General features: G+C 32.9%; 1 protein-coding gene across 1 annotated transcript in view; it reads right to left on the minus strand.

Moving 5' to 3' along the window:
* Positions 1-18823, minus strand: part of LOC115875305 (peripheral plasma membrane protein CASK) — a 60568-nt gene that overhangs the window by 23127 nt on the left and 18618 nt on the right. Inside the window, exon 6 of the mRNA XM_030890724.1 lies at positions 17064-17199. Coding sequence (XP_030746584.1) covers positions 17064-17199 — 136 coding nt within the window. The remainder of the gene's footprint in view (positions 1-17063; positions 17200-18823) is intronic.

Below are 18823 nucleotides of genomic sequence, written 5' to 3' on the forward strand. Positions count from 1 at the left end.
TATGCGTTGTTTTATATGGACATGCGCCATGTTCTTATTTTCCCAGCACATCACAAAAGAAAAAAAATCATCAGAATAAAGCACCAGTGTATATTTTAGTAAGCATGCGTACAGAGTTTGTTCTATTATGTATTGATGTAGGTAATACTTGCTAGTCTCACTTAATAATTATAGTTACCATGTTATTATAATAAGAATTTATTATCATGTAGCTTGTATTACCCTCATTTTCAAAATTCCCTTTAACCATACTTAAAAAATTCGTAGAAGAGAGTAATAAATGGATGTCTCTCTTCGAATAGTGTAATGAATAAAGCGTAAACAATCCCCCTCATATAAAGCCTGTCCAAAAAGTCAGGAAATATTTCGACAGGTGACATTAAAAAATGACAGACAGAATATTTAATTTACCTCTTTCACAAAAAATAAAATACCCAATTCCAGGACAAAATCTAAAATAGAAGACTATTTTCAGTATATTTATCCAAAAAAAAAATAGTTCCATGACATTGAATAATTTTTTTATAGGCCCTCAAAATTGCTTTAATTTGAAATAATTTTAAAGTGCCAATTGATGACGTATGAAAAATACGCCCAATCACATTGCAGAACCGTGCTCGTGCGCCAGCCAACAACTGGCAACATTGAAATTTAATTTGACCAGCACCACCTCAACTCAAGGCCAATCAACATGATATGGGCAAGGCAAATATGGCGGCGAAGGCAGGGCATTATTAAATTGTTTACCTTTAACCTGAAAAGCCGGTAGTGGTTTCTCGTTCCGATTGCATACCAGAAATAATTAATTATCTCTAGTTTGTTTTGCTTCTGCAACACCTTTGTTTAGTTCTTAGTGTTCAGTGCATGGTGTGATCAGAAAATTGTGATAAAATAACAGTGTAATAAAAATCCAAACCAGTCATTCCACATAGGGAACTTCAAACTTTTGTGCTTGTCGTACTCCTCTATTATTAATTATTTTAAGGTAAGAAGTATTTATCAAGATATTACACCTAAATGAGTAAAAAGCCTTCGCCGCCAGTCTGCATAGTACTTTATAATGGTTACTTACAATAATCAAAAGATAGGTATTTCATTCTTTGTAGCATGCCTTTTACATGCCAAAAATGACGAGCTTCGTAAAAATGGTTGACAGCTATTAAAATAGATAATTTCACTCTTACTAGTAGTTCTCGGGTAAGAAGTGCATTAAATATGCCTCAAAAAGGCTAAAGGCCAAAGCCTCTGTTACCCTAGTGAGGGTAGTTATGGCTACTGCTTACACTTACCTCACTACAAGTAAAATATTGGAAGAAGAATCAAGCTTTTTACATCAAAAAGATCACAGGAAGATATTGACAACATTGACATTTGAAAATATAAATGGCCTGGATGTAAGTCTTTTTTTAGGTCACAATTGCCCCTCACATACGTCACAATTTATTATTAAATCCATCTTGTTCAGAATATCCAATTATTGAAGCAAAAAAAAAGGAATGACGTCTTTACCACAAAGACAATGCCCTATGTAAAGAGAAAGAGTAAAGAAAACTAAGCTAAGCGTAAGTTTTACTTACTAACCCCCAAAAAGGTATTTAGTTTTTTTTTCTATATAAAATCTTGAAACACATATTATATTTTTTATTTATCCTCACCTATTATAGTTTATATTTATTCCCATTTGTGTAATGCTGCAAAACATAGAAAAAATATTCCATATTTTTTGGTTGGAGGTATGATAACAATTTGGTCTCGGGTGTTATTAGTCTTTGTGTTCTTTAGTCATTGATTTGGATAAAGTATACTTGTGATGTGTCATCAGTCAGACACGGAACCTATAGTTTATCGCTGACCTCTGACAGTGGCAGTGTGTCTGTCACTCTAATTTATATGCAAATTGTATTTTTTGTAATTTTTGGGATGTCGTGTATCGAAATCTTTCCTGACTCCTTAAACAGACCTTACTCTAGGTGATTTACCATGGCATTCCGTAAGGTGGCAGTTGACCATTGTACGTTGAAATATGATTAGAGGAACTGTTTTTAATTATACTATCTACCAGAAGAAATGAGAAAACTCAGGTCAAAAATACAAATAAAAAAAGACATATTAAGCTACGGTACGGATCTACAATATAGTCTACTCCTATACCTGTTGAACCATCACAACTGTTAGCGTGCGACGAACATCCTTTTTCCAGTTCTAGCCAAGTAGGTAAGTACCACAACAGAAATATATATGTCACAACAAATACAAATTTACGTCAGTAATGTTTCCAGGCAAACGCGCCATTTTATTTAGACTTTTATCACAATGCAAGAAAACTCTGATGCATAATACACCCACCCACCCTTAAAATTGATAAAACAATATTTACATGGTTGTTCACCACATACGACACGGAGTATTGTAGCTAAACGATTAAATTTTTACAAATTGTAAGTTTTGGTTTCGTTAAAGGACTATTAGAGCTAAAATTTAAAAATAATTTTACAAGATACAGAGTGTTCCAAATAAGTAAAATATATTATAGTTGTATTTTTTTTTAGATTCTACGATTGAAATAAAGGTAAATTTGATTAAGGTTTATCACACTTAAACCTTACCGTTTTTGAAATATTTTCAATTTTGTGAAATTGCAGTAAAAAAATTAAGGCTTCATTTCTCCAAGTGTTTTTAATACTAAATATTTACTGAAGGTTATTTATTAATCAGATATTGGTGTTGCAATAATAACAATTATACTACCTTATACAGAGTGTCCAAATTTTTTTTATTAAATAATTAATAGTTTTAAACGGCAATAACTTGTTTAGTTTAAATGGAACACCCTGTATATTTTACGTGAATCGGATGCACAATTTAATTTTCTATCAAATTGTATTATGCCATTTTTTACCGATCTCTTCAAGTCTTCATAGAAAATGCATTTTCTTATAATTTAGACCTCATTTATTACCAAACCAACCCATGGAAACATTTTAAATAAAAAAAAAATTAATGTAGGATATATGTACAAAATGTGCAGGTGGTAAAAATAATAATATTGCAAGCCCATATGTTTACAAAAAGAAAATTATTTAAATCTTTGTAAAAGAGTATACCAATTAAATATACCACCATTATTTCCGCCCAAAAATTAGTTAATTACATCCTTAATTGTTTTAATTATTAAATTATTCTTAACAAATGTGGATTTGACTCAGAAATCAATATAATAATAAGTTATAAAAATGAACGTGTCTGTTGTTATAAATAAGCATTCGTCAAAAAATTATATAAAATTTATAAAGTGTTACTTTTTACCAAACTGTCTAATACACATTCAAATTTTTTTTTTAGTATTTGGAGCAATTTTATTAATCAACGTAAACAGTCAATTAATATAGTTTGAATTCTGGGATCATATTAATTGGTCCTCTTTGACAAAAAATATTTAAACAGTTTTTTTTTAATTTTAATGAAATAAGCGAACTATATCAACAATCTGGTACTCTTTTTTACATCTTTAGAAATAATCCAAAATGTCAATATTCCATGGGTATAGTGATAAATAAGGTCTAAGTGATAAGAAAGTACATTTTCTACGAAAACTTGAAGGGATAGGTAAAAAATGATATAATACTATTTGATAGACAATTAAATTGCGCATCTGATTCTCGTAAAATATACAGGGTGTTCCATTTAAATTAAACAAGTTATTGCCGTTTAAAGCTAGTAATTATGTAACATATATTTTTAAACACTCTGTAAAATGTAATATTTTGTTTATTATTGCAACACAATATCTGATCAATAAATAAACTTCAGTATATATTTAGTATTAAAAACTTTGATACCCTTGGAGAAATGATGCCTTAAAATTTTTACTGCAATTTCATAAAATTGAAAATATTTCAAAAACGGTAAGGTTTAAGGTGTGATACACATTTATCAAATTTTCCTTTATTTCAATCGTAGAATCTAAAAATAGAAGAATATATAGAGTGTTCCATTTTAAAAAATACAACTATAATATTTCTTACTTATTTGTGACACTCTGTATCTTGTAAAAATATTTTTAAATTGTAGCTCTAATAGACCTTCAACGAACCCAAAACTTACAATTTGTAAAAATCCAGTCGTTTAGCTACAATACTCCGTGTGATATGTGGTGAACAACCCCGTATATTAAGTTTGGCATCAATTTCTCTGACTGAATAAATATGATGACTTATGGCTATTTTTAAATGATTTGATTTTATATCATATATATTTATCCCGATCTTTTTATTCACTGTAATATCTCAATTATCAGAGAAAATAAAGGGTTTCAAAGAAAAGATTGGGATTTATTTTAATTTTACCCAGGGGCGCTATTCTGTACACGGCATCGACAATCGTCGGTATCGGTAAGTTATGACAGCTCTCGATACGTATTTGTATATATTAAAAATGTGTTAATTGTTGTTGTCATAGTTACCGATCGGTCCTATGGCAGATATCCTTTGAATAAGAAGACTAAGGAAGGAGCATATCAAAAATCTTAGGTACACCGCTTTGATTAAGAAGACTAAGGAAGGAGCATAATGCTATCCATGTATTTATGCATGGTGGGCGGAAAAGCCACCATAAAAGCTCTCTAGGGTGGGGATCCTTGACAGTTCTGTTTGACGATTCATTTGACACATTTGAATTTGATTTGAAATTTTGTGGATTTGTCAGTCTTTACGGAGCTTATTTTATGTTATTTATTATTTATTCTACTACTGATAGTTGTATAAAGGTAGTAAATCTAGATGAAAATTGTGGCAGAACTTAAATTAACAGTGACACTCTCGCGATTTATCGAAAAAGACTCTAAAATAGTTGGTTGTGTAGCGTGCGGTAGATCTCGGCAAAAATTGAGTGAAATGATGGAACAACTTTTCGCTAGTAAGTGACTATATAATATACATACGTGTAGTAAACCGATCATTTATGAAATTCACTTAAATTAACTAAATTATATATTTTTCTTGCATTTTAGCTTTTATTTATTACTTGTCAAAGATTAGATGTCAAGAATTTAGATAGGTTAATTTGTCTTACCTGCTTCAGTAGCGTATCGGATGTTTGTGTTAATAAATATTTATTATAACTTATCTATTTTTATTAGAATTATATATTTTTATAACAATTTTAATAACTACCAACATTTATTCACAACGTAAAATAAAACAACAAATTATTGAGTCTACCCCACGTCTACCCTACATCATACTTTTACATTTTTTAAATAAAATTAGAACGACACTGATAAATCGGAATTTAAGTCGGCCATATTTGAGGCCCATCGCGGTGTACCTTTGAATAAGAAGACTAAGGAAGGAGCATATCAAAAATCTTAGGTACACCGCGATGGGTCTCAAATATGGCCGACTTAAATTCCGGTTTATCAGTGTCGTTCTAATTTTATTTAAAAAATGTAAAAGTATGATGTAGGGTAGACGTGGGGTAGACTCAATAATTTGTTGTTTTATTTTACGTTGTGAATAAATGTTGGTAGTTATTAAAATTGTTATAAAAATATATAATTCTAATAAAAATAGATAAGTTATAATAAATATTTATTAACACAAACATCCGATACGCTACTGAAGCAGGTAAGACAAATTAACCTATCTAAATTCTTTGACATCTAATCTTTGACAAGTAATAAATAAAAGCTAAAATGCAAGAAAAATATATAATTTAGTTAATTTAAGTGAATTTCATAAATGATCGGTTTACTACACGTATGTATATTATATAGTCACTTACTAGCGAAAAGTTGTTCCATTATTTCACCATTTTTGCCGAGATCTACCGCACGCTACACAACCAACAACTATTTTAGAGTCTTTTCGATAAATCGCGAAGAGTGTCACTGTTAATTTAAGTTCTGCCACAATTTTCATCTAGATTTACTACCTTTATACAACTATCAGTAGTAGAATAAATAATAAATAACATAAAATAAGCTCCGTAAAGACTGACAAATCCACAAAATTTCAAATCAAATTCAAATGTGTCAAATGAATCGTCAAACAGAACTGTCAAGGATCCCCACCCTAGAGAGCTTTTATGGTGGCTTTTCCGCCCACCATGCATGAATACATGGATAGCATTATGCTCCTTCCTTAGTCTTCTTATTCAAAGCAGATATCGCAAATTTGTACCGACGAAAATCGGTATCTCTACCGTGCCCTTGTCAACAACAACTATGACAACAACAATTAACACATTTTTACTATATAAAAATACGTATCGAGAGCTGTCGTAATTTACCGATACCGACGATTGTCGATGCCGTGTACAGAATAGCGCCCCAGGGGACAGGACGACTCTCGGTATCTCTACCGTGAGGTTAACAAGGGCACGGTAGAGATACCGATCCTCGTCGGTACAAACTTGCGATTCTGATCGGTAACTATGACAACAACAATTAACACATTTTTACTATATACAAATACGTATCGAGAGCTGTCGTAACTTACCGATACCGACAATTGTCGATGCAGTGTACAGAATAGCCCCCCATAGCGCTATTCTGTACAATCGTCGGAGTCGGTGAGTTACCGATAGCTATCGTTACCTATTTGCATATAGTAAATATGTGTTAATTGTTGTTGTCATAGTTACCGATCGGCCCTATGACAGATATCGCAAATTTGTATACTCTGTTTTTTTTCTCAGGTAAGATTTCGACAGACGATGACAGAAGAAAAGCAGATGACGTCCCATACCAATCTATTTATTTTACTAAAAAAAGTTTCTAATAATTTTTAAGTTATCTATGGATGGGTTTAAATATAAATCCGTCATGCGTCGTGTCTTGTTGTTTTAACCAGTTTTATTGGTTTATTTAAAAAACAAGACAGATCGTATTTCATTTTTATTGGTTTGACGGAACGATGAACGACAAACGGACACCGATGCCTATGAACTCACCTTTAGATTTTTGTCATTTTTGACGCTTGTCAAAGTCTTGCCAAATTATAGGTTATAATTTTCTGTCAACTTTTGTTAAATACCCTGCGTTTTGGAAGATGATGCATTTTGATTCGTATTATTACGTGTGTTTTGTGTCTTTTGAAGTCAAGTGGAGGAAAAATCGAGTGAAAATTAACTGTAGACCCAGAGCACATTTTATGGTTAATTCTCGCTGTCCAGGCAGAAAGTCTCGATAAAGTTTGTATACCATTTCGTCGTAGATAAGTGCATCTCGTATATGGTAGAAGGATCAAACTAAACATATACTAAAAACTCGAGTAGCTGTAAAATATCGACATCACAGGAGAGGTAAATAATGGATTTTAGTACTGCAGAAAAATAATGTCAAAAGGTCCTGGTTTAAAAAAATTAAGATTAAAGTTAATTAATCAACCTTTAAGGTATAAAATTTGGTAAGAGTTATTATTAATAAAATAGTTTGTTTTATTTACCTATGTTGTTTTATTCATTCCTGTGGAATATTACAAATTTGTATTTGTACATAAGTTATATTGATAAATATATCATAAATGCAGATAGTTTCATAAAGCTTGAAAGTAAATAATAGTTCTTTTTTATATTTTTTTTGGTATGTAGTGTCTTGTTCTTGTTTGTTTTGTATTAACACATACCGTTTTTATTAAATAAAATAACTCGATTACATTTTTTCAGTTTTATACAGTTTTTTTCACAATATTTTGAAGTAATCACTTGTCATCTTGTCAATCAAATTTTAAATATATCCTGCTATGCGTTCCAGTTGTACCAACTTATTTCTTTGTAAAATAAAATAAACTACTTTGAAATTAAAATGACAGACACATCTATCACTGTCAAGGATCTTCTCGTTGGACAGACTATACCGACGACTCTCGGTATCTCTACCGTGAGGTTGACAAGGGCACGGTAGAGAGACCGATTTTCGTCGGTACAAATTTGCGATATCTGTCATAGGACCGAGCGGTAACTATGACAACAACAATTAACACATTTTTACTATATACAAATACCTATCGAGAGCTGGCGTAACTTACCGATACCGACGATTGTCGATGCCGTGTACAGAATAGCGCCCCTGGGTAAAATTAAAATAAATCCTAATCTTTTCTTTGAAACCCTTTATTTTGAGCTGTCGTAACTTACCGATACCGACGATTTTACAGAATAGCGCCCCAGGTCCACATTTCAATTTATTTTTCATTCCATCAACAATATTTACAAAATGAGTATAAGTATTTTATTTTCCACGTGCTTTTATGACAGTAGTTATCTGTCTCCCCATCTTTCAGATGACAGTATCAATCAACTCTTAAGATAAGTTCTCCCAAATATGAACTAGAGTAGCTGCTGCTTCATCTGTATTTTTAATTCTGAATATTTTTCAGCCATCGTATCTATCATATTGCAAAGAGAGAAAAACAGTCAAAGCTGTAGTGGGTCTACTAACATGGCATTATATAGATATAATAATCTCCCTACATTAAGTTATCCACTAGACCTAATCTCATGTGATATTTTATTTTTCAAAAAAGACCAGTATACCGCTTGACAAAAAAATACCATTAAAAAAACTGTTTTAGTGGGTCAGATATTCTTTCTTTATTAAATTAGGTTTAGGATTAGAGACAAACCCCAAATTCGCCATACTATGCACCAGTAAAATTAATATTTAATTAAAATTAAAACCAAAAACGATCTGGAAACTTTACCGATGGGAAACTTTTAAGTGAGATCGGTTTAGATTAGGGGTTTTTAAGGCTCTTACAAATTTAATTAATTACAAAGTTGTTTTTAATAAATCGCCCCTTAAAAAGATTCTTCTGCTATTTTTAAAATCCGTCTTTAATGACCTTATATTAATCTTTTTAGAAAAAACAAGACATTTCGCTCTTTCAGTACTTTAAAGAATTCTTGATCTTGTAAATGTTTGTTTTATGTGGGTATAAACAGTAGCAGAAAATCTTTTTAAGTTTGGGCGATTAATGGTTTTTAAAAATGAAAATTTAATAGAAGCAATAATAAAACTGACATGCATTAAAGAAACAGATCATGGAATAGCTCATTTTTTCTCAACTCTCTCTACAGGATTTTCAAAAATTATGTGCCATCTGGTAGAGAGATACCTCCATTAAAAATAGGATTTATTTTTTATATCAACATACGAACAACGATTCTGCTTTGTTTCCTAGCTATAGCGGGTTAAAGTTTTAATATTTTTTCTATTTATTATAATTTTTTTCCAAGTGCTTTTAGCGAGTCAAATGAAATTTTGAGGGTAAACGTTACTAAAGTGCGACATATTCTATTGCTAAAAAAGTGTCGACAGATTCACCAAGGACCTAACCTTATTTTCACGTGAGTAATCTCCCCAGGAGAGATGGCACGTGTTTTTTAAACATCCTGTATATCTAATAAAACATGATATAATGGAAATTAAATTTCTTGCAGTTTTTAGGTATATAATAAAATTATATAAGAGTTTCTTGCCTTGAACTGCTAATATAGAAATTAATTCCACGCTGTGTTCGACATAATGTGGACCAACCTGCTCTCACTACCGGTTTCGGGGCCCTACCCCATCATCAGGTGAGCCTGGGTCGTTTCCACAATATGTCGAGCACAGCGCAGAGTATATAAACACGATTTGTCGTAAAGTAGCGGTAAGCTATTAAGTCCCGCATCGCGAGATAGCGGCCTGCGTGCAATGGTAGTACTTTCGTACCACCGAGGCACAACTATCGATAGTAAATAAAGGCTTTTTTCGGCTAGCCCAAATTATATAATGGAAATTAACTTTCTTGCAGTTTTTAGGTATATAATAAAATTATATAAGAGTTTCTTGCCTTGAACTGCTAATATAGAAATTAATTCCTCGCTGTGTTCGACATAATGTGGACCAACCTGCTCTCACTACCGGTTTCGGGGCCCTACCCCATCATCAGGTGAGCCTGGGTCGTTTCCACAATATGTCGAGTACAGCGCAGAGTATATAAACACAACTTGTCGTAAAGTAGCGGTAAGATATTAAGTCCCGCATCGCGAGATAGCGGCCTGCGTGCAATGGTAGTACTTTCGTACCACCGAGGCACAACTATCGATAGTAAATAAATGCTTTTTTGGGCTAGCCCAAATTATATAATGGAAATTAAATTTCCTGCAGTTTTTAGGTATATAATAAAATTATATAAGAGTTTCTTGCCTTGAACTGCTAATATAAAACATAATTTGAGTCATTCTTTATCTACTTTATAATAGTTTAATGTAGCGTATTAAACTTGTTACATTTCAAATGTTTACTCTATCGATAACTTAATAAATAATTTAACAAAACCTTTCGTTAAATTAAATACAAGAAATGCTCTCACATGGGTCAGTAAACAACAAAATTCTCAAAATTATTTTAGCTCAATGTAAAGGTTCGAATATTTGCTTTGTTGCCAAAGCAAACAAATTGCACAAAATGTTTCGATAAATAAGTAAATAGAAACTGAAATTTCGTAAAATAAAGTAGCTGTGTGTAAAGCCAGAGAGAATGGAGTTTTTGATTCTCGTGGCGAGTTTATTTTTCGTGATTTCTTGTAATCATCCTTTAATTTGCCAGTTTCAAACGTATTAAAGCGTTCTATGTTTACTAAAATCTCCAGTAAAACATATAATCGGTGATTGAAAGAATTGGGAAGATCTACGCAATCTAAAAGGCGAATTCGTGACAAGGTTACTTTGATTTCCCCTTACGTCTCAAGTGCTGTACGGTGGAGCCACCAATCGTTCTGCGGCCATCGCATAAAACACTGATTTTCTCTAATTCGGCCACCGAAGGCATATCGAAGATGGTGTGAAACTGAAAGTAGACAGTGTTGCCATATTAAAATGTGTAATATCTGTAATACGTTTGACGAAAATATCTTTGGATGAAAAATCCGCGCTTATGTGTTGAAAATTTATTCGTGTTAAACATAGAAAAAACAACAAAAATAAAAATTCTTTTATAGGTACTGAATACGTATGATCGAAAAAAAGGTGTTTAGTTGGCTTAGAACGTTTCCAAGCCAACTCTGACGCCGTTCTTCGTTTAATTATATAATATTATATTAAATTGTTTAATGTTAAAAATCCGTATTATTAACGTACTGTATCCAAAATCCGTAAATCTACGGACTAATCCGTAGTTTTGGCAACACCGTCTCTGGCAACCACTGACTCTGTCGACTGAAAGCAGAACGAGGTTACAACGGACAGTCGGAGTACTTTTATGGTATGCTGCGCGAATTATTTTTGCCATTTTGTAAGCTGACATAGTTGGTGACTTGCCAAATTAACCCTAATAGAGAAACCCCGGAAGCACCTAAATGATCCATCAAAATATCGTCCGATTTGCCTAATTGATGTAATCGGGAAAGTCTATGAGAAACTCATCAATACGCGACTCTTGGAAGAAATTAGGAAGAAACGAAATGGTATGCATCCAAACCAGTATGGATTTGTAAAGGGGAAATCTACCACACATGCAATGAAGAAAATATCGGATATCGTGAAAGAAAAGCCACTTGGCATAATGCTTTGATTTTAGTCGACGTTAAAAATGCATTTGGGCGCGTCATAATAATTAAAGAACTTAGAAGATGGGGCATAAGTGGCTATTTGGTGAACATAATAAGAAGCTATCTTGATAATAGATTTATAGTTCTCAATAGAGAAGATGAAAGAGAGGTATTCGGTGGCGTCCCACAGGGTTCGGTGCTGGGGCCAACTCTGTGGAACATATTATACGACAGTGTCATGGAGCTTACTGTACCAGGTGGGACAGAGTTGATCTGTTACGCCGATGATCTTGCTGTGATAATAACAAAAAAAACTAAAAGAAACAAAAAAATAAACGACCTCGACCTAATGCAGACTGTGGATTATACACTCATAGATCATAGCCAGATGGATGCGTGAGAACAGACTCGAAATAGCTGTGGAAAAAACAGAGGCGATTTTACTGAGCCGCAAGAGAAAAGTTGACCATATAAGGTTTAATTTTAAGGATATAATAATAAATCCAGTAAAGCAAGTCAACTATCTTGGATTCCACATAGACCGTGCACTCACGATTGGCCTGCACATCAAGGAGGTGTGTCTGAAATCACAACGAACTGCTAAAGCATTGTCCGCAATACTGCCAAACGTTCGGGGCCCAACACCAGCAAAGAGAAGAGTGTTAGCATATGCGTGCCAGAATATTACGTATGTAAAAAAGACTTGAAGTGTGCACAGAGAGTCAACCAATATGCACGTAAATAAAAAAGACTTGAAGGTGCACAGAGAGTCATAGCTTTGAGGGTCTGCTCGGCGTATCACAACTTCAACTGAGGCAGCCTTGGTGATATCGGGTCTGGTGCCCTTGCATCTTCTCTCAAGAGAAAGAGAACGACTCTTTCTCAAGGGTGAAGTACAAACCAGGGCAAGCAGAGAGATGGAGAGAAACCGCACAGTGCAGCAGTGGCAGGCAGAATGGGAACTATCACAAAAAGGAAGATGGACATATAAGCTCATCCCAAATATAAATATGTGGATTAAAAGAAAGCATGGAGAGGTAAACTTCTATCTTACTCAAATCTTGAGTGGCCAAGGAAATTTTGGGAGTTACCTGTGTAAAATTGGAAAGAGGGAAGTCGCGGAATGCCGATACTATGCTGAACCCAATGATACTCCAGAACACACAATGTTTGCTTGTCCAAGATGGGAACAGGAAAGATGTGAGGCACGCATGACGATTGGTAGATGATTGATCTCCGCAGATGCCTTCTTAAAATCGGTAACAGAAAGAAGAGAAAACTTTGAAGCCATCTCAAAACTGGCCCAAATTATACTAGGGGCAAAATACAGCGAAGAGCAGGAGTAATGACAAAAAAGGAACAGTCCGGCGTCTACTTGAGGAGATGCGTCCAGCGGGTCCAGGTTGACGTGGCAGGAGCGAGGGGATGACGTTTAGTGGGTAGTGTCCTCCAGGCAGCTTAAGGAGAGATTGAGTCCCACACTCCGTACGTAAAGGTATTTTACACCTCCAAAAAAAAAATAAAAAAAGAACGAGGTTACAGTATTCTTTAACCGCTGAGCTGTAAACGACTATATATCAACGCAGCGGCGCGGCGCGGCGCAGAACAAAATCTCGGACAGGCTGACGGTAACGCCAGCCACATCTCGGACATGTTTTGTCCCATGAAATCGCTCAGATTGCCATCTTCTTATTTCTTCAATCAACGATATAATGTAATATGATAAATTAAATACACTCTGTAACATTATAAAGGTTTAAAAAATTATGTAATTATAGATAGATAGAAGTTTTAATGAGCAAATTCCAGATCTGTCTCTATGATTATAGTGGAAACAATAAAAGTATAGGAAAAAGGGTGACTAAACAAAAATATTTGCATTAAAATCGATATATTTACATTCGCATAGAGTAGAAAAAAAACAGAGTATATATAAAGTGCGGAGGAGAAAAATTAACATATTGTTTACTATGATCTGCTGGAAAATAAAACACTGTCAAATTGCAAATGAAAAATCAAAATAAATACTGTTGTTGTACGTTTTCAGTTGTTTAACTTTAATTTTCGAATGACTAGACTTTGAAATGGGCCCTCAATAAAAAATAGCCAGATATCGTACGATTTTTAGGTACAGGGTGTCGCATTTTCGTGTTTTGTAGGGTTTCTCGTTTATGAGTAGAGATACAAAGATGCGGTTTTCACACCACTGTGCTACTTTTTATGAAATTAAAGATGCTACACACTCTATCTCTACTCATGAAACACCCGAAAATGGTACACCACGTACACTAGCCATATCACTCTAAAGATTTATGGGCTCTATTTCAGTAAGTAAGATAAAGATAAAGACATGTATAAAAGACAGGCTGACCATATAAATACATTGATTTAGTTTGATCCAATAAATACAAGTAAAATGTAAAAAATACCGTTTGTTAATTTATAGTTTGATCTGACCATAGACTTAATATAATCCTTTAAAAAAAATGTATATACCTCTGTGACGGATTCATCTTTCCAAAAAAGTCCTATGGGTATTTCGCCACTGTAAGAAAATCTACAAAATAAAATAGTTATTTTATGTAAACACTGCCGCGTTAATCCAACGGAGACTAATTGTCAGCAGTGGCTTACTAATAAACAAATTTGCCTAACGGACAAAAAAATGCTTAACATTTCGGAAAGTATATCTCTTTCCGTCGTCGGAAGCAAATACATACAAAGAACAAAGAAAAAACTATTTAAATATCTAAATGCAACTATTCCAGAACACTTTAGTTTTTTTTAAACAGATACTTCTACAAAAACCGTTGACGTTCTGAAAAATTACATTATATCCAAAAGTTAAAGTTCAAAATTAACAAATACTACCTGATAACAATTACTTAATAAGGTAAAACCAAAAAGCTTCAAACTTTCTGTATAATTATTTTTATTTTTTTTTTAAATTTTTACGTATGTTATGTTTATTTATGTTGCCGTACATTACTAACATCTACAGATGCTTTAACAATACATTTATTTTTATTAGATTGAATTAAAAAGCCTCTATTATTTTTCTTTTAGAGGCTATAGCTTCTTTCATCATAATTTTTGCATTATTTTTTTCAGCATTCATGGAACACAGGGAACAGGGTAGATTTTAATGTACTTTCCAAAACGTTAAGCATTTTTTTGTCCGTTAGGCAAATTAGTTCATTTGTAAGCCACTGCTGACAATTAGTCTCCGTTGAATTAACGCAGCAGTGTTAACAAAAATAATTATTTTATTTTGTAGACTTTCTTATGCCGGGTATTGCATCGTCGAGCGGGACATAGAAAATCCCATGTAAATTTTAATGGGGTCAATTATTGACTTGCCTAATTATTTTAGAGAATAATTCTATGTAGGTTTATTGAAGAGCACTAAAACCCACATTCAAAAGAATAACTTTAGATATTTTTGATTAGCCCGTTTACGAGTTATCGCCCGATTTCTTTTTAAATATTTCTCCTTTCTTATGGCCCTGTATTTAATTATGAGCACCAGTCAAGGTAAAAAATAACTGTCATATGAAGTTGTCATTTCAGAAATTTATCTATTTAGTCCTTTATTATTATTATTATTATTAAAAACTCATACCTACATCGAAAATATTAGCCATGAATTACACTACCGAAGAAAAAGTATTGATGATTAAATGGTATTATCAAGGAAATAGTTATCAAAAGGTGTCGGACATGTTTGCTGCTCTGTATCCGAATAGACCGATACCTGGAAAATCTACAATCGCAAGAAATATCCAGAGATTTGAGACCAAAGGTACCCTAATAACTGCAGATGTGAAGCAAGGCAGGAACAAAGAGAAGATGCAAGAAACGATACCGACTTGGAAGTTTTATTGTGCGTGGAAGAGAACGATAGAAAGATCAGCACAAGGAAACTTGAGGATGAAATAGGAATAGATCACACTACAGCGTTTCGAATTTTGAAACGACATAAATACTATTCCTTCAAATATGAAAAACACCAAGAGCTAAGAGATGGGGATGAAATACGGCGGCAGGCGTTTTGTTTTGATATGATGGAAAGAGCAAACACGGATAGGGAATTTTTAAAAAACATATGTTTCACTGACGAATGCACGTTTACCTTAAATAATGAATCCAATGTTCAAAATTATCGATATTGGAAAAAGAAAACCAACACAGGTTTGTCGAAACAAGGACGCAATATCCACAGAAAGTAAATGTTTGGGCAGGGATATTCAGACACAATATTATCGGGCCATTATTTCTTACGCGAAATTTAAATGCAGAATATTATTTGGAATTACTCGAAAATCATATTTTACCTGCTTTACATGATGCCGCTAGGGAAAATCAGGAAGTTTGGTACCAAATGGATGGCTGCTTGGTACATAGTACCCTGGCTGTTCGGGAATATTCAGACAATAGTTTTAACGGAAACGTTATTGGCCTAAATCATACAGTAAATTGGCCAGCAAGGTCTCCTGATATTTCGCCAAATGATTTCTTTCTCTGGGGCCATTTAAAAAACAGGATATACAAGGATAAAAAATACCCAAATCTTCCGAGAAAAGACGAGTTAAAAAATGCTATTTTTGCCGAATGCAATAGAATTTCAGTTTACCAACTAGCGAATGTAAGAAGAGAATTTTATGATCGCCTGGGGTATTGTCTAGCAGTCGATGGAGGAATATTTGAACATCGTCTTAAATCGTAAAGTTCTAATAATTTAATAGAACCTAAATTAATAAGTTATTGAATATTGTAATAATACTATAATTAGCCTTGTAATTGATTACTTTATTTTACTTTAATTCATGTTAATTTGTATTTATAAATACATCTTTAAGATTTCCGATGTAGGAATGAGTTTTCAATAATAATAAAGCACTAAATAGGTAATTTTCTGAAATGACAACTGGCATTTGACAGTTATCTTTTACCTTAACTGGTGCTCATAAGTAAATACAGGGCCATAAGAGAGGAGAAATATTTAAAAAGAAATCGGCGATAACTCGTAAACGAGCTAATCAAAAATATCTTTTTAGTTATTCTTTTGAATGTCGGTTTTAGTGTTCTTCAATAAACCTAAATAGAATTATTTTCTAAATTAATTATGGAAGCCAATAATTGACCCATTAAAATTTACGGGGATTTATGGGATTTCCTATGTCCCGTCCGACGATGCAACACCCGGTATAGGACTTTTTTGGAGAGATAGTCCTTTTTATAAGATTTTACAATGTCATTGGCGTAGTTTCAGGATCTAAGAAACTTTCGAAAAGGTTTCGTAAATCGAGGAAAATTATTTCATACATCCTAAAAATATCATAAGAAGAGTGAGTCACAATCAATAAATTTCATGTTACGAGTTTACAGAATCGCACCGCAGGCCTGTATACTTTAGTCTAGCCATCAGAAAATTTCTTCTGAAAAATAATCACGAAAAATTATAGTAAAAAGCTGGCTTTACGTTTAAAACTAAACACAAAAAAAATCCATCGAGCTAAAAAGCGGTACCTTGTTCCTGCTTGGATTTCTCCATGGCTGCACAGGCTGCTCTCCATTCCTGCAGCTCAGGGGAGGGTATGAGCCCTGCTGATCCAGCCTGGTCTTTCCTGGCTTGCCACCAATGGTGATCGTCCTTACTGATAATCTAAGAGGACCACAGACAAAAAATAAAATTAATTTTTTATATTTTTATTTTTTTTAATATGAAATTTAATAGTGTTACTATTAAAGTTTTTGTTTTTGTTGACTTTCGGGGTTTGCAGGAATTCGTCATTAATAGCAGTAATCATTAATAGCAAAAACACACATAAAAACATATTTCAAAGTAAAATAACAAACATATTTCATATTTACTACAATCGTTATAAGTTTATTACTTTTTGTATAGACTTATAATTTTATAAAATATAAATGGTGTATACATACAAGTGCTGAACATTTCAACTGTATATTTTATTTATTTTAATCTTACTATATATATCAATAATTGGTAATGAGAACTACGATAGTGAAATCGTTCCCGAAGTTTAAAAGCAGCAGTATACCGGGTGCGTCTCAAAAGTGGCTCACCCCCTATAAGTTTTTTATTTTTTCAGATAAAAAATCGAGATTTGGTATGTTAGTATATGACATAAAATGGAATTGATTGATGTATTCAATTGTTTTCGGTCACTTCCTGTTTCACCGAAAATCACTACAACATTTGATTTTTAAATGGTACCCTTGGTATATTGTTACTTTATTGGATAGAAAATGACACTCTGAATAGAATGACATATCATATGTGAACTTTTGACATTTTCGAATGTGGTTTATTTGAAATTGCAATAAACGATTCATAACGACAATTTGACTTAAAATACTAAGTGTGTGGTACCAAATTATTGGTAAAAAATGCAAAAAATTTCCAAATATGCTAATGAGCCACCCTCGTTCCATTTAAAAAAATTGAGATATGATTAAAAATACGATTTGGGAATCTTTTAACCGATCAGGACAAGATACTAAAAACATTAGACGATCAAATCTATTTTTCCAAGGCTCCTTGATTAAAAATTAGTGTCTTTAACACAGCATTGAAATTAAAAATATAATTTGGTTTTAAGCGAAAATGTCAAAAGTTGATATATGATATGTCATTCTATTCAGAGTGTCATTTTCTATCGAATAAAGTAAAAAAATAATGAGGGTGCCCTTTAGAAATCAAAAGTTATAGTCATTTCCGGTGAAACAGGAAGGGACCGAAAAGAATTGAATACGTCTATCAATCCTAATTTATGCCATATACTAACATACCAAATCTCGATTTTTTATCAGAAAAAATAAAAAAGTTATAGGGGTGAGCCACTTTTGAGACGCACCCGGTATAAGAAATCAGGGGCAAGTTAATTCATGTAAAAATAATAAGCTCATCCTCATGGCAACGACATAACCTAAATGTAAAAATGATCATAAATTGTAAAATTTGCATTCAGATGTTTTTTCACCGTGAATAAAAGATCACGTTCACAGGTATAACTGTGTATACGAATTCTCGTTTTAGACCAACTCTAGTTTCCATCTTTACCAACTAAATCTAAAAAAAAAAAGATTTGGTTCTTTTAATGGATGTCTCACTGTCCCTCTATGAAGATAGAATTGCATGCGAAGAATTGTGGAAGAAAATTAGCAATTTGATATTTTTCACGGAAAATAAATATCGTAAAGCTAGAATGTTACAAATCTCAAAAATGTATGATTTTAATTTTGTACAATATCTGATGAAAATA

The sequence above is a fragment of the Sitophilus oryzae genome, unplaced genomic scaffold, assembly GCF_002938485.1.
Source record: "Sitophilus oryzae breed Bouriz unplaced genomic scaffold, Soryzae_2.0 scaffold_1368_pilon_pilon, whole genome shotgun sequence".
NCBI classification, from domain to species: Eukaryota; Metazoa; Arthropoda; class Insecta; order Coleoptera; family Curculionidae; genus Sitophilus; species Sitophilus oryzae.